This window comes from Mus musculus, chromosome 7, assembly GCF_000001635.26.
Source record: "Mus musculus strain C57BL/6J chromosome 7, GRCm38.p6 C57BL/6J".
Lineage (NCBI taxonomy): Eukaryota > Metazoa > Chordata > Mammalia > Rodentia > Muridae > Mus > Mus musculus.
In genome coordinates this window covers 89,917,256-89,941,841 of record NC_000073.6, presented here as the reverse complement: position 1 = coordinate 89,941,841, position 24,586 = coordinate 89,917,256, and the positions used below count along the sequence as shown (strand labels likewise).

Sequence of the window (24,586 nt, the reverse complement as noted above, 5' to 3'; positions counted from 1 at the left end):
GCACTACAAGAAATATAAGCAAGAACACAACTACGTGTTAAAACTAGTATTTAGTGGGGAAAAGGACTTCTGGACCTCTATAGCTTTAGTGGTCCACGCCTATAATTCCAGCAATTGGAGGCTGAGAAAGGAGTGCACAAGTTCGAGGTCTACCTGGGCTAGGTAATAAGACACTGCCATAAAAATGAGATAAAAATATATTAACATTTTTGATATAATGTTTGTCAGGAAGAATGCAGTAAGTTGGTTGCAACTTGAATTTACGCTCCAAAAATCAATTTTTCAAGCTTCCGGGCAGGTTATGCCGAACCAATTGCCCTCCGTATAAAACGGAGATAATATTTATCCCATTAAGCTTTTGAAAGGAGAGGCTGGGTGAAACGATTCTGGCAAAGGCGTATTGTTACTCCTAAAATGTTACACAACCGCCAGAAAGGTCTTCTCCCAGCACCACCTTTAGAAACTTTGACTCACACAGGCACGGAAATCATGTACTATCAGTAGTAACTTTCAAATTCTCCCGGCTCGCCCTCTGGGAGGCTGGCGCACTGCACTATGGGATTTGTAGTCTTAGCGCGATACCAGCTCCTCCTTACTACCTTAGAAGGAGGAAATGGGTGTAATGACCCGGAAGTACTCGTTCCGGAGAGGCGTGCAAGTTAGGAAGGAAGGGTCAGAGGTCGCCGGCCCAGATGCGTTCCTGTGTTGTTATGTAGTGGAGGGTCACGTTCCTTCCTGCAAATTCTGGAAGGTTCTTGAGTTCAATTAGGACAGTGGCTGCGGAATTCCTGGTGTCCGGCCTGAGGTGCCCGCTGGCCTAGCAGAGGCGCCGAGGGCGCTGCCATGTTTGGCTGCCTGGTGGCGGGGAGGCTGGTGAGGATGGCCCGGGCGGTGGCAGGAAGGGGTCGGTGACTGAGAGCTGGGTGGTGGCACGGTGCACGGCGCTTGGAACGCGGGGAAACCTGGTCATTGTGCTTTTTTTCCTGGGCGTGTGCGACGGACGGGCAATGGGACGCTGGCCCCACTCTTAGCTGTGTTTGCGAGGCTGTCAGGATGTGACTGCATTTTGTTGAGTGCGGATTTTGTTCCACCTGCTGGGTTGAGTGCTGTAGTTACTTGTTAATTTCAGCCTTCTGTACGGCATTTCGCCGTAACCGTGGTAACTCGTGAGCTAGTCTTTCTCTCTTTGCTGTTCAGGAACGTACACTCAGTAGATAGTGTAGTAATTACTCTTGTAAATTGATAATGCTACTTAGAAGTAAAGCTGAGATTTGTAATCTAAAGCTAAGTGGTTTTCGGAAAAATTCAATTTTCCGGACAATGAAGGTGTTTTGTTTTGTTTTTCCTTTTTGGTGTCTTTGGAAGGCCCCCCCCCCCCTTTCAGAAGTTTACCGACCCAGTTTAAAATACAATAATTGCAAGTTGCTTAATAGAAATGACTGAAATTTAGGTGTGAGCCGTACCTGTGATAACTAAAGGATTCGAGTACAATGCTTTCTTTTTGGTCAGAGAGATGCCCTTGCTTAGCCAGAGCCTTAGAATGAAATGAAATGAAATGAGTGCGGGAGTGGTTGAGGAGTAACCAGAGTGAATCTTGTTTGCTCTTTAGAAACCAGCGATGTATCCGTCTTGAGACGTGACTCCTTTCTCTTTAGAGCTATTCTTGTTTTGTTTCTCCTTGTTTTGTTAAATACTGCAACCTCTTTGTTAAATTGTGCCTCACGTGTGGTAAGCGAGAGCTCCACGCCTCCGTTTTCACCAGCTTTTGATAATGTATTCTATACACGCTGCTCTTAAGAAAAACACGTGGTTCCAAGAAACCATGGACTTCTGTCTGCAGTGAATGGGAGGCTCCTGTGGAGGTGAGGTAGTGCTAACCCTGGTCAATAGCTTTTGGAATGTCCCAGTAGGAGCTCTGGGGTTTGGAAGATGAAAGAAACAATTTGAGAAGAACGTGTTCCTCAGATGTCTGCCATTAATAAAGCCCAGCTTCGTGTCTTACACCTGTATTTCCAGCTCTTCAGAAGGCTGAGGGAGGAGACCCACAGTTGCAAGGCTAGACCCTGGCTCTAAAACAGTGGTGGGGTAGTTCAGTAGTTAAAACACTTTTTTCCTGTCTTTTTTGAGACCGGTCCTTCTCTCTGTACGCCTGGCTGGCTGTCCTAGGACTCTGCAGACCAGGATGGCCTTGAACTCAGAGATCCAAGTGCTGGGTTAAAGGTGTGTGCCAGCACAGCCAGCTCAGAATTATTGTAAGCCCAAAATGTGGCCTCAAACCCCATTACCACAGAACGAAACAAACCAATGAAACCCTATGTAGAGTCTGTGTTATGTTGTGAGCTAATCTGGAAGGGAATTTCCGGCTATATGCTTTATTTGCCCAACATTAAATTTATATGATAAATATCCAGTGGATATTTCTTTAAGACAAGATTTTTTTGGGGGCTTGGAATTGTATATCATTAGACATAAATGAAAATGAAGGACAAATAGAACTACTAGCATCTCAGAACTTAACTCCATTCTTTTGCTAGAAAAACCACCTATTGAAACTTACAAACCTAATTTTCATTCTTTGAGTCTTTTCTTTTTCCTTTTATTTCTATAAGACAGGATTTCTCTGTGTAGTTCCAGGTGTCCTGGAAGTTTGCTCTATAGAACGGGCTAGCCTCAAACTCAGATCTGTCTACCTCTGCCTCCCCAGTGCTGGAGGATTAAAAGCCTTCGTCACCACAACCTTAGGTTTTTTTTATAACATTTATTTATTTGATATATTTAAGTACACTGTAGCTGTCTTCAGACACACCAAAAGAGGGCATCAGATTCCATTACAGATGGTTTGTAAGCCACCATGTAGTTGCTGGGAATTGAACCCAGGACCTTTGGAAGAGCAGTCGGTGCTCTTAACTAGCCCTAGGTTTTTTTGTTTTCTTCTTAAGGAAAAAGAACTCAAAGAAAGGAAAGATTCTCCTACCCCCATTTTTTGTTTAATTAAAGTCAAGGATTAGACTGTGTAGTTGGATATGGTGACACACAGCTGTAATTCTAGTACTTGGGAGGTGGAGACAGGAATTTGAGGTTGGTCTTGATTGACTATGTAGATCACTCAAGGCCAACTTGGGCTACCTGCATAAGATCCTGTCTTTTAAAGGGGATTGGAATGTGGTACACATTTACAGAATGTCTCTTGCCTGTGCAATAAAAGTTGAAACAAATACTTATTTTGCCTTATGGTTATTTCCATGTCTGTGAATACTATAGCTTCTCACACCTTCCAAGAAATATAGGTGCTAAAACTTGGCGAAATTGAATTTAGCACTATAGGAAATTTTGGATTATATTTTTGCTTTTTTTTTTTTATGGTGGAAAATTTTAAGTTGGGTCAGTAAATTTCCTAAAAGGGAATCAGAACTTGACCTTAAACACCCAGTCCTAGTCAAGTCAGTTACTTGTACCTGTAAATCTGACACCTGTGAAGAGAGGCAGAGAAGTAGGAGTTGAAGGTCATTCAGGAGGCAGCGCCAGGCCTGGTCCACAGAGAGTTCTAGCTAGGACAGTCAAAGCTACCTAGAGAAACCCTGAGTCAAAATAGAAATCAACTAATTAAATGTTTAGTCTTCAGAGTAATTGTAGTGATGTAGAGTTGTTGTTTTGATGAATAGCAATTACAGTTTAAAGAAATACAGAAACCTAGAATAAAAAAACCAAGCAAACATATAAGCTAAAATGTAGACAGCTTGTTTACCTGAGTTCTCTCAGAATTGCTATCTTTTTAATGATGCATATTGATTCAGCAATATCAGTACATAATAAAGACAGAACTTAATGTACTGGAACCAGCAGCCTTAACCTCACCACACAGGAGAATCTCATGGTGGCTTCCAACTTGCTGTGTAAGCCAGGGTTGGCCATGATGGTCTGATTTTCCTGTCTCTTTTTCCAGGATGTATGTGCCACCATACCTGGTTTACCACCAACCCTACCCTCCCCCCCCCCCCCCCCACCCCAAGCTGAGGCCTGAACCTAGGGCCTTGCTCTTGTTAGGCAAGTACTCTACCACTGAGGTAAATCTCTACCCCCTACCAATTCTTAGGCTTCCCCAAAGTAAAGTTTTCTTTAGTTTGAAGACTCAGTGGTCAATGCTAATCTTTGCAACTAGAAAAGAATTAGGTTCCTGAGGATTCAGCATTTTTTATACTTTTAATTTTTTTAGTTTTAATTATGTTATTTACATTCCAACTGCAGTTTCCCCTCTTCTCCTCCAAATCCTCACCCGCACCTACTTTCCCTCTTCTTAGCATTTTTTTTTTTTTTTTTTTGGTTTTTCAAGACAAGGTTTCTCTGTGTAGCCCTGGCTGTCCTGGAACTCACTTTGTAGCCCAGGCTGGCCTCAAACTCAGAAATCCGCCTGCCTCAGCCTCCCGAGTGCTGGGATTAAAGGCGTGCACCACCACGCCTGGCTTCTTCTTAGCATTTTTAAACATCTTGTTATTACTTTATTTCATATGTATTTGACTTTAAAAACATATGTATTATTGAGCCGGGACTGATAGTATACAACTGTAATCTCAACACTTCATGCTAGAGAGTTAAACTCATTCTAAATTAGCAGAAGGGATGTGGCAGATTTACATAAGCCAGTACCAGGCCAGCCAGGGTTACTTAGCAGTATCTGTTTCCAACTGAAACCACTCTTGATTGATTAATATTCAACTCACAGCCTAACACCATTATACCTCATACCTGAAGAAAAGTGTAACAACATTTTTTTTTTCATGGAGGCATTTCATAGTTATTTTGCAAGTAGAAACATTAGAAATATTTTGTAAAGTGTGGTCATTTTAAATATCAAAATTACAACAAAAGCACAAAGTGGAAAACAAGGCACTAAAAAGATTGCAGAAAGGACATTTGTTCACACATAGGGCTGAGACAAGAAGGCCCTACACAGTCTCGTTCCATTTTAGCTGGAAGTGGTTTTGGTAAGGCAACTTAATGTGTTTTCTTGTTGTTCTGCCCCAGAAAGTTGGTCAGTGATGGGAGAAATGCAAGCCTTGGCTTTGGGTTATAAATAAATTTTAGTTGATGAATTTACAAATCTAGACTCTTAGAGTAATTGAGTACCCATTTTAGTTACCTGACACTCTATCCTTCAGATTGAGGATAAAATCCTAGGAGTGTTTATGTGAACATACTTTTTTTCCCCTCCTTCCAGGGATTCCCCCCAACCCCATCCTCCCTTTCTCTTCAGAAAAGGGCAGGCCTCCCATGAACATCAACCAGCCATGGCATATTAAGTTGCAGTGTGACTAGGCTTTCCAGTAGGAGGAAAGGGTCCCAGAAGCAGGCAGCAGAGGCAGAGACAGCAGCTCCTGCTCCCACTGTTAGGAGTCCCACATGAAGACCAAACTGCACAGTTGTAATGTACAGAGGGCTTAGGTCAGTTCCACGAAGGCTCCCTGGTTTGTGATTCAGTCTCTCACACTTTCTCATTTTTACAAGGCTTATGTATTTGAGTCGGCATCTCATGTGGTCCAGGCAGCCTCAAACTTGCTACATAGCTGAGAATGACCCCCCAAGTCCTGGGATTCTAGGCGTGTGCCACTATGTTCTTAAACCATAGTTATTTGTTTTTGTAGGTAAAAACTCAGGGAGCTGTTGAGAGAATGTAGCAATATTTTAAAATGAGCATTTTAAGGCTAAATATTTGGTTTTGGATTTTTAAAAAAATTTATTTGGCGGTTTTGTAATTAGAATATTATGCTAACAAAATTATATTAAGTGTAATAATGACCATACTGGGGACAGTTTGTGGCAGTACTAAAGGTTTCAGTAACTCATCAAACTTGGAACTAAGACTGGTTTTTTATTTTCTAGGTGCAAACAGCTGCACAGCAAGTGGCAGAGGATAAATTTGTTTTTGACTTGCCTGATTATGAAAATATCAACCATGTTGTGGTTTTTATGCTGGGAACAATCCCATTTCCTGAGGGCATGGGAGGATCTGTCTACTTTTCCTATCCTGATTCAAATGGGGTGCCAGTGTGGCAGCTCCTAGGATTTGTCACGAATGGAAAGCCAAGTGCCATCTTCAAAATATCAGGTCTTAAATCTGGTAAGAGTCACATTCAAATAGTGTCATAGTTAAGTTTTCTCATACACAATGTAACATGAAGTACAGCTTTTTAAGGTTCTACCATGTTTTTTCTCAGTAGCAGTAGTATATAACATTCTTTTGTAAGAGCAGATGATACAGTAGCATTTGAGAAGTGTAAGTAAAAGCTGCTTGGGCACGCTATACTGGCCATACTGGCCCTCCGGCCCTGAGGGAAACCACAGCCACTATTTACTTTGGACTTTTCTGAGTTCCTGAGCATTTGAATAAAGGAGTGTTGTTTCTTCTTCTTCTTCTTCTTCTTCTTCTTCTTCTTCTTCTTCTTCTTCTTCTTCTTCTTCTTCTTCTTCTTCTTCTTCTTCTTCTTCTTCTTCTTCTTCTTCCTCTTCTTCTTCTCCTTCTCCTTCTCCTTCTCCTTCTCCTTCTCCTTCTCCTTCTCCTTCTCCTCCTCCTCCTCCTCCTCCTCCTCCTCCTCCTCCTCCTCCTCCTCTTCTTCTTCTTCTTCTTCTTCTTCTTCTTTTTCTTCTTCTCCTTCTTCACATTTTACAGTATGCATATCTGTCTTAAGTACAAATAGAATTAAGTACAAACAGTATAGGAATAAAATTGGAATTAAAAGTTTGAACTCTTACATGGCTCAGTTGGTAGTGCTGTCTGTGCAAGCATATACTAAGCCAGATATGGTGGTGTGTGATTGTCATCTCAGCATTAAGGAGGCAGAGACAGGTGTACCCTTGGGTTTGCTGGCTAGTTAGTCGAGCCAGAATGGCAAGCTCCAGGCCAGTGAGAAACCTGGTTAAGAACACTGTGGACAGTCTCAAGGCACACCACTTAAGATTGACCTTTACCGTCTACAGACAGGTTCGTGTGCATTCACACGTGTACTTGAACATGTTCACATGAAGGTTTGCTTCCTTGTATAGTCATATACTTATATAAGTGAATTTTCACACGCACATTCACACACGTGAACATGCATGTACACACACACACAATTGTTTACAGCTCTTTGATCTCTAGTGTTCTTTTGGTTCTTTTGAATGAGGGGGCATAATCTTTACTTTGAAGGTTTTTTTTTGAAGAAATGTGAAAAGAAGCTTAGATTAGATATCGTTTTCTGCTGCTGAGTCTTTGTTTCTCTTAAATGTAGATGGACATATATAAAAACTCAAATACATTTCTGATAGAAATTACACGTGAAGGCAAGCGAAAGCTGATTTAGGCAGTGTAGATAACATGTTTATATGCTTAACAAATAGGTGCCTGCTTTGGGAGTTTAAAGCTAACAGTTACGTTCTTGTTTTCAGTAACTGTAGATTTTCATTTAGAAGAGCATAAAGTAGAGCTGGCAAGATGGCTTGGCCAGTAAAAACACTTACCCTGCAAGCCTGACAGCATGAGTGTGATCCCTGGTTCATACACACAAACGACAGTACAAAGAAGACTCAGACACTTCAGCCTGCTAAAGAGAAAGAGTGGGAAGTAGCTGTGAGTGTGGAGAGGAGGAGCCGGGGAGAGAGGAAGGAGTCATGAGCGCTGGGTGGTGGGGTCCTGGAGGAGATGTAGTGTTGTTCTTGGGAAGAGTTGGTCGGGCCTACGAGGCCTGTTGGCATTCTCTCCTAGGAGTGGGTACAATTTCTACATGAAGGGATAAGTCAAAGTTTGAATGTGCTATGCACACAGTGGCGCAAGGCAAGTGTGTATGGCAAGGATAGTAGGTGTGGATCATAAATTGAGTAGATATTATCTACTCAGTTCTTCAGTCTTTCATGTGCTTAAGATACAGGCCTGTTAATGTTATACAAAGATTGTGTGCTACAAATGCCAACAGAATCGACTTGAAATGGAAGTTCTAAATAGACATACTGTGAGTAAGTGGAATAATTATGATACTTAATATCTGCATAGAAAAAACAAAGTAAATTGAGCTGCTATTGTAGTTTTCATTATAGACAATTTTAATGTATACAGTATTATATGAGATAAGACATTCTCATCATCCAGCTTTAAAAGTGACCAGATTATTCGGTTTCAATTCCTATCCACTTCTTTGTTTTGATATGACTGGATACAGAGTCTTGAATCACAAGTAATCTATAAATGTATTAATATCTGTCTTTGAAAGATAAATTTTAGCTGGGCAGTGGTGGCGCACGCCTTTAATCCCAGCACTTGGGAGGCAGAGGCAGGCAGATTTCTGAGTTCAAGGTCAGCCCGGTCTACAGAGTGAGTTCCAGGACAGCCAGGGCTACACAGAAAAACCCTGTCTCGAAGAAAAAAAAAAAAAAAAGAAAGAAAGAAAGAAAGAAAGAAAGAAAGAAAGAAAGAAAGAAAGAAAGATAAGTTTTGGGAACTTTCTTTTTTAAAAAAGGCTAGGAATGTGGAATGTATCCCTCAGTGGTCAGAACACTTGCATACTATGTATCATGAGGCCCTGGGTTCAAGTCCAAGCACCACAGCGTTGACCTGCCCTGAGCGGGACTCTCCTCACACTGACTCACTCACCCAGAGTTAGGGTCCATGGAATTGTGTACGTCCTGTGGTAGGAATCCATCAGGGCCGCGTGGCTGACCTCACCTGCTGGGTTAGACATCTGTTCCCCTCAGCTCACACTCTACTTCTCTCCACTGCATATTCTCTCATTTCCTGTTCCTTTCAACCATCCTGTCCCCTCCTTGGGATTTGTGGAGCTCTTCAGTCTTGTCAGATGACGCACTGTCCTGGGCTGCTGTTGCACCCTGTGGGTCCTGCCTCTCCTTGTGATCCTTTCTTTTAGATCTCCTCCGCAAGTGTAGGCAACTACTGACCTGTTTTCTGATATAAAAGATTTTGTATTTTCTACAGTTATATAAATGGCATCACATAATGTGTACTTTTTCAGGAGCTTCTTTAATTGAGCACAATTAACTTGGAATCATCTATATTGTAGTATGTATCACTAGTTCGTTCCTTTTCTGTTATTGGATCACAAGCTCTTTTAATAGAATTGTGTGCCATACAAAACTTAAGTGTGGCATTTCTGTTAGGAACCATGAATTATTTGTGCTTTTTTTTTTTTTTTTTTTTTTTTTTTTGTTTTTTTGAGGCAGGGTTTCTCCGTGTAGCCCTGGCTGTCCTGGAACTCACTCTGTAGACCAGGCTGGCCGAGAACTCAAATCCGCCTGCCTCTGCCTCCCAAGTGCTGGAATTAAAGGCATGCGCCACCACTGCCCGGCTGGAAATAGATATTTTTATCTTGTTTTTTAAACAATAGAAACTGACTTGGAAAATGATGGAAAGATTGGATTTATGTTGCTCTGCATTTGTGGTAATAAGCAGTGTAGGAAGAGGAGCAATGAATTGTGGGAAGAAAGAATACTTCTGATTTGGAGTTGTGAAGCCTGCTTGACATGATAGCAGAGCCTTCAGTATAAAGTTGTAGGTTGAATTGAGTGCCAGTTGAAAGCCAGAATTTTGCTGACTTATTTTATGTACAGACTGATAACATTGCTTTGAGATGAAGGTTGGGATCACCTTTGTAATCATTAGATTCATGGTTTTTAACCTTTGAGATCCTGCTTCAAGCCCAGAGGTTTAAGATGATTAGCTTGAGCAAAGCTACCCAAGGCTGTCAAGGCTGGCTTGCTGAGGCAGCTTTAGGTAGTGGTGGCTGAATTTAGTTTTAGAATCGACAGCTTTCCAATAAGGGAGTTAGGTCAGCTCAGGGTTAGTAGTTTCTCACTTTGCTTCAACATGTTCATTTTGATTAGTTTTCTCCTGTCTTTGGCATTCTTTTTGATTGAATATTTTAAAGTTTATCTATAAACTGTATTCCTTTTTTCCTAGAGATTGTCACTCACTTTTAACATCATTCCATGAATTAATCTAGTAGTAAATATTGATACATGTTGATGACTATGGAGTGCAATTTGGCAATTTTTATTTTGTTTTTGTTTTTGTTTTTTTCGAGACAGGGTTTCTCTGTGTAGCCCTGGCTGTCCTGGAACTCACTTTGTAGACCAGGCTGTCCTGGACCTCAGAAATCCGCCTGCCTCTGCCAATTTGGTAATTTTTATATTTCATCTTCAGGCTTCCTTGTGTGTTGGTTTATTTAGTACAATCCTGAATATAATGACAAATTTAAGATGACATGTTTTTGATTATTTTGAATGGAAAATATTTGTCTCAATTTTTACACTAAAGTTTAACATCAGTGGTGTGGCATTTTTGTTTTATTTTTGTCTTTGAGACAGGGTCTCTCTACATAGTTCTTGCTGTCCTAGAACTTATCCTGTAAACCATGTTGGCATCAAACTCACAAAGATTGGCCTGCCTCTGCCTCTGGAGCTAAAGGCACACATATGTACCGTGCCCTGCCAACATCGGTGTTCTTGATAGTCATCAAAGAAGTTAGGCCACAGAGCCAGATGCTCTGTTAAGATACTCTGCCCATTCCCACATTTTCCCAGAGGCAAGTAATATAGGCAAAAAAGCTATTTACATACTTTTGTTTTGTTTTGTTTTGTTTTGTTTTCGAGACAGGGTTTCTCTTTATATCCCTGGCTGTCCTGGAACTCAATTTGTAGACCAGGCTGGCCTCGAACCATACTTTTGTTTTGACTTAGTTTGGTCCACCAACGCATTTCATTTCCAGGTGTCCTGAGAATTTTCTTAGTGTACTACATCTTTAATTTTGTCAATAAAGTCCTTTTACTGGCTATAATCTTCTCATTGACATTAAAGGTACTCTAAGAATTCAAAATTTATTTCCACATATACCTATTTTATCTCAAGTTTTATTTTAACACTGATTACTGCCTTTTTTTCAATTGTTTCTTTAAATGTCATATCTGAGTTTTGAAAGTGGTATTTATCCTTTGTGGTATTAATATTCAGAATTTTCAGAAATCTTGATACTACTTTCGGCACGCAGAGGAGCAACTGAAAAGTGGTTTCATGTTAAACGTCTGTTAAAATCTGTAGCAGCTGTGAGTAATGAAATATTGTTTCAGTTTGTGATAAGTCAGGAATATGAGTATGATGCTTTTAAAATTATGGGTTAAAGTTTTGATTCTGAATTTGGAAGTAGAAAACAGTTTCTCTTGTGAAAGATAAGTAAGTACTTAGAGAAAAATATAAATAATATGTCTTCATGTTTATGTGCATTTGTCTGTCAAAGATAAGTGTTCGCAGAGTTCATGTACTACTTGAAGAGTTTGTTGAAGCCATAGGCACATACCTGTTCATACACACAAAGTTCAATTTCAAACCTTCCTTTTCTCTGTAGGTTAACTATTTGTAAAGTGTTTCAAGAGTCAAGGAGGAAGTAGCGAATGCCTCAGTCAGGGAGCATTGCATTCCAGTGACATCTTCAGTGGAGAATTATATGGAGAATGGGAAACAGAAGAGGCCAAGATTGGAAGAGCAGGTGGGGGAGTAGGACCTTAGGTCAGATATGAAACCACTTCCATAGAGCTTGACAAATTCTCATTGTGTTTACAGCACTTTTAATGTGTGATTATACTTATTAGAATAATAAATAGTTGCTCAAATTGCCTGTGGCATAAGAGAAAACAAGTGTTTATGTGAATAAGTATCGTAGTAGGGTTTTATAAATTATAAACTTGTTATTAGTAAAGGATTATTATATTTTGTGTTCCAGGCCTCCAGAGTAAATTAGGTATCTTGTAGTTGAGTTTTCCTTTACTGTTTTGACCAAAGCCCAATTATGAGATACTATTAGTTTGAAACTCAGGATTTTTAAATGGCAGTTCCCAAGGCTGGAGAGATGGCTCAGTGGTTAAGAGCACTTGCAGAGGGCCTGGGCTCAGTTCTCAGCACCCACATGGCAGCTCACAGTTTTTCTATAATTCTAGGTTCCAAGGACCTGATGCTCTCGCTGCTCTGGCCTCCAAGGACTCCATGCACACATATAGTACATAGATGCAGGCACTCACACATGCACACATATAGTACATAGATGCAGGCACTCACACATGCACACATATAGTACATAGATGCAGGCACTCACATATGCACACATATAGTAGTACATAGATGCAGGCACTCACACATGCACACATATAGTACATAGATGCAGGCACTCACACATGCACACATATAGTACATAGATGCAGGCACTCACACATGCACATTTCAGTACATTAGGGATTATGCCTGTGGTACGAATGCGAGGCAAGCACTCTGCCACTGAGTCACATTCCTAATTCTTCATCAGACAAAAAAGAAACTAGTGGAGAGTAGAAGACCTGGACAAAGATTCCTATACTCTTCCCACACTTATCATTTTTTCGTCACATTTGTCACTATCTAGATACAAAAGAGTTACATTTATTTACTTTTTAAATGCGTGTGTTAGGTGTGTGTGTGTGTGTGTGTGCTGAGGATTATGTCTCTCCTTACCACATAGATCCTGGGGCTTGAACTCGTTTTGTCCAGCGTTCAGATTGTCAGGAACCAAGTGCATTTACCTGCTGAATGATCTCGCTGGCCCTGCGTACATCTGTCTTTCTCCTGAAAGTTTGGAGAGTATGTTGTACTTATTGTTCTCCTTTACTGCTGAGTGTGTGAGCCTATGTTTTGTAGCTCCATGCCATAATCTTGCTGTAGAAACACAGTGTGATCACATTCAGCATTAATGCAAACATAGTACTCTCATCTAATTTGCAGCCTGCACTAGTTTTTGTCATTTGTCCCCAGAATGCCTTTTATAACTGTTCTGTCACCCTTCTTCAAAGATCTAAGTAGATCCTACATTACTTATAAATGTTTGCCATCTAGTCTTTGATCTAGTACATTGCTTAGCTTTTCTTTGCCTTTCATAACACTAACATCAAATATTTATTTGGAATATGGGTGTGCATCTTTTTTTTTTAGATATTTCTCATTTTATTGCCTTGGCTGCTCTGGAACTTGCTGTGTATACCAGGGTGGCCTTGAACTCACAGAGACCTGCCTGCCTGTCTCTCCAGTGCTGGGATTAAAGGCATAGGTCACTACTTACCTATGTATTTTTTTAAAAAAACAATAACATGGACTCTGCTTTTGTTTCTCTCTTTTTTTGTGTGTGTGTGTACACACTTGCCTGTGTGTGTACTTGTGAGGCCAGAGTAGGACTTGCGGTGTCTTTCTTTTTCACCTTCTCCCTTATTCTTGAGAGACAGGATCTATGACTGAATTTGAAACACCACCTGCTAGGGAGCCCCAGAGATCTCTGTATGTTATGCTCTTTAACCCCGTGTTGCAGCTACAGGAACATTAGGTCTAGTTCAGATCTCTCCTTTCTGAGCCATTTCCCCAGTTTTATAATTGTGTTGGCTGGCTGATTTTGTTTATGAGACATGGTCTTATGTAGCCCAGGCTGGCCCCAAACTCACTATGTAGCTAAGAATGGATTTAAACTCCTGCTTCTACCATCCAAGGGCTAGGATATAGGTGTACACTACCATGCTCAGCTGTCAAGGGGTCTTGCTATACTGCCTAAATGCTCTTAACTCAGGGCTCAAGGAATCTTACGGCCTCAACCACCTGAGTAGATGGGACTGCTGGCATGACCTAGCTCTTAACCAAGACGGTTTAACCATAGAGGAGAATTCATATTATCATCATAGCCACAGTGCAAGTTGTTTTACAAGCATTAAATAAATGTAATATATGTAAAATGCAAGAATTAGATATAAGATATGCAAAATACATTAGACATAAGATATGTAAAATGGCACAGTTGGTGTACAGTTATTGGTTGTTTTATTTTCAGAGTTGTGAAATGCCAGTGTTAGAAGGGCTATTAGAAATCATTGGGCGTGGTGGCGCATGCCTTTAATCCCAACACTTGGGAGGCAGAGGCAGGCGGATTTCTGAGTTCGAGGCCAGCCTGGTCTACAAAGTGAGTTCCAAGACAGCCAAGGCTACACAGAGAAACCCTGTCTCAAAAAACCAAAAAAAAAAAAAAAAAAAAAAAGAAAGAAATCATTAGAAAAACTGAATATGGTGGTATCCCCCAACCACCTTAGTGTCAGCATAGAGATGGGGGGCAACAGCAGGATCAAGAGTTCAAGGCCAGTCTAAGCTACATGAAATCATGTCTCAAAAAACAAAACCAGAAATCACTCAGATAATGAAACTAGCTTAGAATTGTTAATTAGCTTTATAGCCCTAAATAATTTAAGCTTGTTGAGAGTCTACATATATAGATATATATTTGACTTCTAATCTTTCTGTTCATTACTAAGATCTTAAGATGTTTGCGTGAGTTTGCAACATACGTTGTCATATTCAGATGTTACTGTGTGGCAACTACTTTGTCATTAAGCATTTCCAGTCTTCTTCCTTGGCTGCTGTGTGCATATACAGCATATGAAACAGAGGACTTGTAGCCTTTATGTTTTCTCTTGAGGACTTAATTAGATGAATTACATTTCATGGTTTTATTCTTTTATATGGGTCTTCCAAAGAAGAACAGCTTTTATGTTACATATACAACTTTGGGTGTTGTTCCTAGGAGATGTCCACCTTATTTTTTGAGACAGTCTTCTGCAACCTGTGTCTCACCACCTGTGTTAGGTTGGCTGGCCAGTGCTGGGATTACAAGTGTGAACCATCACGATGGCTCTTTATATGTATTCTGGGAGCTAAACCCAGGTCCTTGGGTTGTGAGGCAAGCAACTTCCCAACTGAGCAACCTCCTCAACCCCTCAACCCCTTTACTTAATACATTTTTAATAGACTATAGCTTTTTTTGTTTGTTTGTTTTTTGGTTTTTCGAGACAGGGTTTCTCTGTATAGCCCTGGCTGTCCTGGAACTCACTTTGTAGACCAGGTATAGCTTATTTTTATCTTGCAATTACAGAAGTGCAGTAGGTCATTTCTAGAATCCAAGCTGTGTCTTACTGTTCCAGTCTCATACACTGTGGATTCAATCAGCAAATTATTTCACTTTTTTCCTTTTCTTTTTTTTTTTTTTGAGACAATTATTTCTCTTTCAACTCACTACTTATTTTTTAACTGTACTAAAAGAAAAGGGGTTGAAATATGTATGGTAGGGAACATGGAGGGATGACGGGAATTGCTCAGGGCAGACTTGACTTGCTTTTTAGTAAATATTTTAGTCTTTCTGGGCTACAGTAGGTTTCTATGGCATATTGTTCTCTAAATAACTTTAAACATATAAGCTGTATTCTTAGGTTCCAGGTCATTCAAAAATGAGATGTAAGCTAGAGTTTTTAATTTCATTGACATGTGATCTTCATAGAACAGTTTTCAAAGAAGTTATGTCTTTTTTTTTTTTTTTTTTTGTCTGATTTGGTTTTTTGAGACAAAAGTCTCTTTGTTTAGCCCAGGCTGTCCTAGAACTCAATATGTAGGTAAGGCTAGCTTCAAATGCAACAGAGCTCCATCTGCCTCTGCACTCCACATGCTGGGATTAAAGGCATGTGCCACCATGCCCAGCTCCAGTCACACTACCTTTAAAAGAAATGGCAGACTGAAGACGTGATCTTTATGGCCTTTTGCTTTTTTATTAAACAGAATCTGGAGTTCATACTTTTCAGACTTTATTATAATGGTAAAGAAAGAAACAGAGAAAGGAAGTTTGTAAACAGAGAAATGCAAAGGGAAATAAAAGATCAAAGGAGAAATACATTCTAGAATGACGGTGAAGTTGCTTGTGTTAGCAAAATCTTAGATACTGGGTCTTAAGTTGAGTTTCTTCAAGTAAGTGTTGACCACAGAACTGTTTCTAAGGACCAAAAGAAAATATGGTATTTTACTCAGTCATTTAAGAAGAACTTATTTAGTATTTGGTAACATCTTGAGTATTTTGTGAAACTATGTATGTAGACCCTGAATGTGGGCTTATGTGCAAAGGTAATTGAAATGAAATAGTATAAATGTGAAATCAAAAAACCACTGGTTGCTGTATTAATTACTGGACCACTTGCTATGACCAAACACCCGAGCAAAGCAACATAAGGAGGAAGGGTTATCACACCTGGAAGTCACTGCTGCAGGAACCTGAAAGCTGATCACATTGTACCCACAGTCAGTTAGAAGACTACCCCACCCGGGGATCCATCCCATAATCAGCCACCAAACCCAGACACTATTGCATATGCTAGCAAGATTTTGCTGAAGGGACCCTGATATAGCTGTCTCATATGAGGCTATGCCAGTGCCTGGCAAATACAGAAGTGGATGCTCATAGTCATCTATAGATTGGAACACAGGGCCCCCAATGGAGAAGCTAGAGAAAGTACCCAAGGAGCTGAAGGGGTCTGCAACCCTATAGGTGGAACAACAATATGAACCAACCAGTACCCCCAGAGTTCGTGTCTCTAGCTGCATATGTAGCAGAAGATGGCCTAGTTGGCCATCATTGGGAAGAGAGGCCCCTTGGTCTTGCAAACTTTATATGCCCCAGTACAGAGGAACACCAGGGCCAAGGAGTGGGAGTGGTTGGGTAGGGGAGCAGGGTGAGGGGAAGGTATAGGGAACTTTCGGGATAGCATTTGAAATGTAAATAAAGAAAATAACTAATTTAAAAAAAAAAAAAGAAATCAATTAGTGGCCAGGTAGTGATGGTGGTTGGTTTATCCTAGCACTCAGGAGGCAGAGGCAGGTGAATCTCTGCGAGTTTGAGGACAGCCAAGGCTACACAAAGAAACCCTGCCTCAAACAAATGGATGAATGCTTGTGCTCAGCCCTTTTTCTATCCAGGCCAAGACTCCAGCCCATTTTGTGATACTACCAAATTCAGGATGGGTGGGTACCCCATTTACCTTAAACATTTTAGTTGACACGGTTATCCGAGAGGAGACCTTTCAGTTGTTAAACTTTCTAGACGAGGTTGCTCTGGAACATGTCTGAGGGGTTGGGTTGTTTATTAGTTGGTGCAGGAGTGCCTAGACCATGGGTGGCACCTTCCTGAGGCATGTGGTCCCTGGCTATGTAAGAATGATAGCTAGTGATGAGCCTGAGAGCATACCAGCAAGCAGGGGTTTTTGTGGCTTTAGTTTCAAGCTTTTTTTTTTTTCTTCTTCCTTCCATCAACACAGCAATTCTCTGTGTTCTCTGTGTAGCCCTGGCTGTCCTGGAACTCACTTTGTAGACCAGGCTGGCCTCGAACTCAGAAATCCGCCTGCCTCTGCCTCCCGTGTGCTGGGATTAAAGGCGTGCACCACCACTGCTCAGCTTTTTTTATTTTAAAGATTTATTTATTTTATATATGTGAGTACACTGTCGCTGTTGCTGTCTTCAGACACACCAGAAGAGGGCATCCAATCCCATTACAGATGGTTGTGAGCTACCATATGGTTGCTGGAAATTGAACTCGGGACCTCTGGAAGAGCAGTCAGTGCTCTTAACCGTCAAGCCGTCTCTCCAGCCCTTCAAGCTCTTTTCTTGAGTTCCTGTCATACATCCCTTATTGAGGGACTGTAACTTGGAAGTATAAGCCAAAGTTTTCTTTTCCTTCTCTAAGTTGCTTTTGGTCAGTGTATTTTATCATAGCAACAGGAATAAACTAGAGTCATGGCTCTTCCCATCCCAGTTAACCCGATCTAGATAATTCCTCACAAGCACTTGCTTCAGTCAGGGTAACTATCATAAATTGGGCATTCTTGAAGAGTTGTTTCATTTTTTTTCTATATCTAAATGTTATCCTGTGTGTGTCTGTGTGCCCTAGCATGCCAAAGGACATCTGTGGTACTCCTTTCACCAGGAATCCTGAAGGTAGAACGCGGCCAGTTAGACTTGGCGGCAGCTGCCCTCACCTTCTGAGCGCTCTTGCTCGCTCTCGTTTATGATTTTTATATGTTTATTTATTGTCTGTCTGCAAGTACTCCATAGGGTAGATGTGGCGATCTGCGCACAGCTGGTAGGGGTTGGTTCAGTTATCAGAATCATAATGATAAACTTAATAATGTGTTAAGTAAGGAAGAGATTCCTCATTTGCAGAGGAATTTGCATGAGTACACATTAGCTTGAAATTTGTAGCACCTGTGAATTTCTTTCAGGGGAAGGAAGCCAGCACCCATTTGGAGCCATGAATATTGTGCGAACCCCATCTGTTGCCCAGATTGGCATCTCGGTGGAATTGTTGGACAGTCTGGCTCAGCAGACTCCTGTAGGCAGTGCTGCCGTGTCCTCCGTTGACTCCTTTACGCAGGTGATGCACACAGATTCCATTCCTGTTTTGCCCCTCCTCCCCATTACGGTATATTTCACAAAATTGTATATCTCTGTGTGGTGTTTAAAACAATGTTCTGGTATATGTCTATTTTGTGAAGTAATTAAAGTTAGGTAACGTCCACGGTGCTGCATTCTTCGCTGTATAAGCGCATTTATAATCTGATGTCTTAGCAGATTTGCAGTACACTTTCAATGTGTAATCTTCTGTTATACATATTCTTTGCAGCTTTGACCAACACCTTCCCATTTCCCTTACCCTTTACGGCCACCATTCTTTTGTCTGCTTCTGTAAGCTTATAAAATTTTTGAGCCTTTAAATAACTTGTATTTTTATTGAACATTTTATTATAAAATATTTTAAGTATATAAAGTACAGAGAATAAATAAGCTAGGTATGCTACAATTTGTATTATGTACTTACTCTTGTCAAGCATTTTTTTATTTTATTTTGTTTTATTTTTTTTGGTTTCTCTGTGTACTCTTGGCTGCCCTGGAACTCACTTTGTAGACCAGGCTAGCCTCAAACTCAGAAATCTGCCTGCCTCTGCCTCCCGAGTGCTGGGATTAAAGGTGTGCGCCACCACGTCCGGCTTTTTTTTTTTTTTTTTTAGCATTTTTTTAAAGTACAGATAAATACAAAGAAGTAGACAGAATAAGGTAAGAGCTGTCCTTGTAGACTTAAGCTCCACCCCCCCTTTGTTATAGTCTCTCATATCTACTAATTTCTGGATTTCTCCAACATGTTTCCTTTGTATACTTTTTGTTTCCAGTTCTAATTTATGCCCAGAGTCTGCAAGTAATTTTTTTAAAGATTTATTTATTTATTATTATGTATGTGAGTACACTGTAGCTATACAGATGGTTGTGAGCCACCATGTGGTTGCTGGGATTTGAACTCAGGAATTTCGGAAGAGCAGTCAGTGCTCTTTTTTTTTTTTTTTTTTTTTTTTTTTTTTGGATTTTCGAGACAGGGTTTCTCTGTGTAGCCCTGGCTGTCCTGGAACTCACTTTGTAGACCAGGCTGGCCTCGAACTCAGAAATCCACCTGCCTCTGCCTCCCAAGTGCTGGGATTAAAGGCGTGCGCCACCACTGCCTGGCGAGCAGTCAGTGCTCTTAACCGCTGAGCCATCTCTTCAGCCTGAGTCTGCAAGTATAAGTCATACCACTGTGACATTCACTGGCTTTTCCTTTTAAAAAAATTTTTTTTCTATATTCAGTTATATTTTAGATATTTTTACTGTAGGTAGTTTATGTTCACATGCCTCTTTGACAAAATTTTATTTCCTTTTTTGTTTTTTTGAGACAAGGTCTCACTATGTAGCTCTGGCTGGCCTGGAATTTACTGGGTAGATCAGGTTGGCTTCAAACCACAGAGATCCACTTGACTCTGCCTCCTGAGTGCAGTTATTAAGGGTGTGTACCACCACTACCCAACTGCCAGTTAAGGGGGTCTCTGTCTCTCTCTCTCTCTCTCTCTCTCTCTCTCTCTCTCTCTCTCGTCCTGGAACTCACTCTTAATCAGGCTGGCCTTGAACTTGCAGAAATCTAATGCCAGTTAAGTCTTAATGTCTAATAGTCCAAGTTCCTTCTCCTCCTCATCAGACAGAATAGGCCTAGATATTCTTCCTAATAATTTTAATAGCCTTATTGTGTTCTAGACATTAATACCTTGTTAAATTTTGTGAAAAATTTTATTTGAATTTTGTTGAAAGTAGCATTGAACTTGCATTTAGTTTTGGGCAACTTGGTTACCTTTCTTTTTTTTTTTTTTTTTTCGGAGCTGAGGACTGAACTCAGGGCCTTGCGCTTGCTAGGCAAGTGCTCTACCACTGAGCTAAATCCCCAACCCTGGTTACCTTTCTTTACACATTGTCTACTTATCTGTGCCAGAAAAGGAAAAAAAGTCTTTTTGCTGGTGTGGAGGGTGGCTGCGAACTTTGTTTCTAATAGTAACCTTTTGGTTTGTGACCTTACAAATTCTTGATATTAATGATCCCGTGCTGGTAGATCCTTGAATTGTATTCCTTCCATCCCATAAATGGCAGATTTTTAAAACCCCAAATAAGGTAATTCCTTTTGTGAAAAAGATGCATCAGGGACTTTCAGAGCTGGTTTTGTATTTTTGAGAAAGTAGTGCTGGGAAGATCATTTGTTTTACATTTTATTATTATTATTACTATTATTATTAATTATTATTATGTGTGTTACACGTGTGTTAGTGGGCACATGTGTGCTGTGGTGATTGTGGAGGTAGAAGACAACTTTTGTGAGTTGGTTCTCTTTTTCCACTCTGGGTTCCTGTGATAGAACCCAGGCCATCAGCCTTGCATGGCACCTTCCCTTCCCTTCTGAACCATCTCTATGGCCTGGAGGGTTGTTTGTGAGTGAACCCAAAGTAGCACTGCCTTTAAGTTTTTAACTTTAAGGTTCATTGCCTTTAAGACCATTTGATTTTCATTAAGAATTAATGAGCTTACTTCTAATTTCTATTAGCAGGATATTAGTAGATTTGATCATTTTAGGATCAGTGAAGAGAGACAGATTAACAACTGGGAGAAATGGCCAGCCATCCTGCTCTCGTTTACAGTAATGGGACCAGTCGCTTTTCTCTCCCATCAACAGCCTCCTTTTCCCTTCCCTTCCCTCTTCCCTCCCCTCTCCCCTCTTCCCTCCCCTCTCCCCTCTTCCCTCTTCTTCCCTCTTCCCTCTTCTTCCCCCTTCCCCTCTTCCCCTCTTCCCCTCTTCCCCTCTCCTCCCCTCTCCTCCCCTCTCCTCCCCTCTCCTCCCCTCTCCTCCCCTCTCCTCCCCTCCTCCCCTCCTCCCCTCTTCCCCTCTTCCCCTCCCCTCCCCTCCCCTCCTCTCCTCTCTTCTCTTCTCTTCTTTTCTTTTTTCTTTTCTTTTTCCCGAGACAGGGTTTCTCTCTATAGCCCTGGCTATACTGGAACTCACTTTGTAGACCAGGCTGGCCTCGAACTCTGTTCTGTTGCCTCTGAGTGCTAGGATTAAAGGTGTGCACCATCACCACATGGCTGTAGCTTTTGTAATAATACTTAAGTTTTTTTTATTTCTGTGAAGACAAAGGCCTTGTAGAGGGGGTTAATTTTTAATATGAGAAAATATGATGATTGAAGGAAAAGGGGGCGTACATATACAGAGGTGAAAGGTTCAAAGAAATCTGCCTGTTGCAGCCTCGCAAGTGCTGGAATAAAAAGTGTGTGCCACCACACCTGCCTGTCTTAGAACGTATATTCCTTAAACCAAGTTAATATGTGAATACTTTAAAATAAAAGTATTGATCTAAACTGCACATTTAATGTAACTAGCTAACATCAACTATTAACTTTTCAGTTCACACAGAAGATGTTGGACAACTTCTACAATTTTGCTTCATCATTTGCTCTCTCTCAGGCCCAGATGACACCAAATCCATCAGAAATGTTCATCCCAGCAAATGTGGTTCTGAAATGGTATGAGCCAATTCCAATCTCTAGTATTTAGACTTTAGTAACTATGTATATTTCCCTGTGAATATATGTCTTCTTTGAGAGGTAAACATAGTCTTTTATTGTGGATATCAACATGTGTTAATATATTACATGCTAATACTGTCTGCTCTGTAGCATTCAGATCTGGAATAGTTCACATCCTAAATATCCTATTACATAGTAGCCGTTTCCTAATGAATTAATCCATAGAGTTAGGGAAAGATAGTTGTCTGTGTTTTAGATCACTCTTAAGGGTATATGTTGAATTAGAAGTACTGTATTCACACTTGAACAATGGATCAAAACATTTTCTCCCAGGGGCTGTCGAGATGACTCAGTGATCAAGAGCACTTTGCTGCTCTTATGGGACCTGGGTTCAGTTCCCAGCACCCATAACTGATTGTAACTCCAGTTTCAGAGGAAGGATCTGATGTCCTCTTCTGGCTCCAGTAGATATCACAAACATACATACAAAAGAGTAAAGTACTCTTTTACATAAAATAAAAATAGAAATATGTATAAACAAAATCACAAGTCAACCAGGCATCTCGTGGTTCGCACTACACCTTGAACATAATGACTATTAAATTATTATTCTCCAATTTTCTATGTTTTGTAGGGGTTTCATTTCACTTTGAATGTCTCAGTGAGGAGATGTTTAGGAAGCTTTGTAGGCAGTAGCACTCTGCTGCAGCGAGGGGCACCAGAATAGATTGGATTGCATTTTGTCCCAGTGCTGCTGTGACTTTGAGCAAATTGCTTTCAGGAACTGCAGTCTCTGCGATGATTCCGTTCCTTGACTTTCTTGCATTGGCTCTGTCTGGATGCGGACTTTGAGGTGATGGCTGCTCTCTGCCAAGAGTGGTCAGTCCCATCTCACCTCAGGTCACCGTTCTTGCTCTTATAATAACTTCCTGGGTTGCTTTCTCCCTTTTTTATCATAGTGTTTTAGAAATGTTATAAATAGTATTGTTGATAAAAGTTATTTAATAAGTTATGAAATTGTGATTGAAATGTTCTTATACAAATTTGGATTTTCTTTTCTAGGTATGAAAACTTTCAAAGACGACTAGCACAGAACCCCCTCTTTTGGAAAACATAATTTGAATAAAATAACTTGTCATGTGATGTAAAAGCATGAAGTCAAAAGGGTCATGAAACCTACCTTTCAAAAAAAACCTGCTTAGTGACTATGAGACTTATAAAACCCTTATAAAAATTAGAACTATTGAATGAGGAAAATGTTCAATATTAATTATTTTCTCCCTTATAAGTGTGACATACTTCTTGGAGGCAAACATTTTGTATAAACTGTCATTCATTTCTTAAAATAAACCCTACTCTCATTAGTAGTATTTGAAATACCATTACATGTGTAACCTTTTCGTTTATTCTCACAGTACTTTGCTAGTGACTTTGTTGCTTGGTTTTTAGGGTCCCATGTGCCCAGGATGGCTAGTAATTAGTGCTATGATTACAGGCTTTATCCATCATGCCCTGTTTAATGTAGTTAACTTTAAATCAAATATTCATAACTGAGGAACTTTTGAAAAACGTCAAATATGTATTTTAGGATGGAAAGATTATCTTCTGGGAGTATTTCTTTTTTTTTTTTTTTTTTTTTTTGTTTTTTGGTTTTGAGACAGGGTCTCATGTGGCCCAGGCTAGTCTCCCACTCCCTCTGTCGCTGAGAATGCCCAGCCCCTGCCTCCTGACTGCTGGCCTTACAGGACATACCACCACATTTGTTTTAGGAAGAATTTCTTACGATTAGCAAGCTGTTGTTTTTCAATCAAGAGTGGTTGGTTGTGAGTTTTTATATCTGCAGATTGATATGTTTTTATTTAAAGATTTTCTGTGTTTAATACCAGTGAACTTTTGTTGAATATGGTCAACATTAGTAGAAACTTATATATAGAGAGTGTAGGACTCAGTACCTTTGCATATGAAGGGAAAACACTCTGTCTCCCTTACAAAGACTCATACTGGTGAAGCATAGTGTGATGATCGCCAAGGTCTTAGCTAGAACGAAAGCTGCTTTGCCTTACTCGATGCTTACTCGTCCAAGGAGCATGCACAGCAAAGGAACCAGAGCATGCCTCTATAAAAGGAAACTTAGCAGGTTTGGAGCCTTGAGCTAATTTTATCCTGTCTTGGCAGATCATTTTAAGAAATTGGAAATCAGGTCACTGGCAGTGTCTTTTGTCTTCAAAGGGTGTAAGTGGTCTGCAGAGGAACCAGATCATTAACAGTGCCTTTAAAATACATGGACTGGTGCAGAGTCATTTGTTAGAGCAGTTTGTGGTCTTTAGTTCAAACAAGGATCTAGTTTAATTGCACACCCAAACTGCCTTTGGAAATTTCTTGCATGTCAGCGTTTGGTTGACTTTACATGCAATGTGACTTTTCCCCCAAATTATTCTCAGTTATCTCTCTCCTTCAGCTGGAATCCTAGGTTACTGGGTTATGAATGTGTATAGTGATTATGCTCAATCCATCTTGTTAATAAATAATGATTGATGTTCAGTTATGTACCTTGACAGTGGCTATACAACAGCTTTTGCTATCCAAGACAAAAAGCACTAATCAACTTCAAAATAATTGACAGAACCAGAATGATTTTTCTACCAGCATATGTGTAACTAGGACTCTAGATTATCAAACCCAAACTATAAAAGTGACACACAGGTCAACTGAGTATTCTAGTCGTGTAGCTACTTGTTTTTACCTAGTCACAATCTGTTCTGGGGCCGGAGAGATTCTGGTCCAGTGGTTAAAGAGCACCTGCTGTTCTTTCCA

General features: G+C 40.4%; 1 protein-coding gene across 9 annotated transcripts; it reads left to right on the top strand.

Moving 5' to 3' along the window:
• The first annotated feature begins 618 nt into the window (after positions 1 to 618).
• Positions 619 to 23,157, top strand: Hikeshi (heat shock protein nuclear import factor). Of its 9 annotated transcripts, none has more exons than NM_001291288.1 (6): positions 638 to 873; positions 5,878 to 6,115; positions 11,382 to 11,522; positions 18,127 to 18,278; positions 21,651 to 21,769; positions 22,835 to 23,157. In NM_001291288.1, exons 4-6 carry the CDS (start codon positions 18,156 to 18,158, stop codon positions 22,887 to 22,889), a joined length of 297 nt encoding a protein of 98 aa, NP_001278217.1. In that variant the 5' UTR covers positions 638 to 873; positions 5,878 to 6,115; positions 11,382 to 11,522; positions 18,127 to 18,155; the 3' UTR covers positions 22,890 to 23,157. The 9 variants fall into 9 exon arrangements, 7 of the variants coding, with proteins under 7 accessions (XP_006508196.1, XP_006508195.1, NP_001278217.1 ...); NM_001291287.1 differs by lacking the exon at positions 11,382 to 11,522 and adding an exon at positions 1,799 to 1,862; XM_006508132.4 differs by lacking the exon at positions 11,382 to 11,522 and having other exon boundaries at positions 625 to 1,862.
• The last annotated feature ends 1,429 nt before the right edge of the window (positions 23,158 to 24,586 follow it).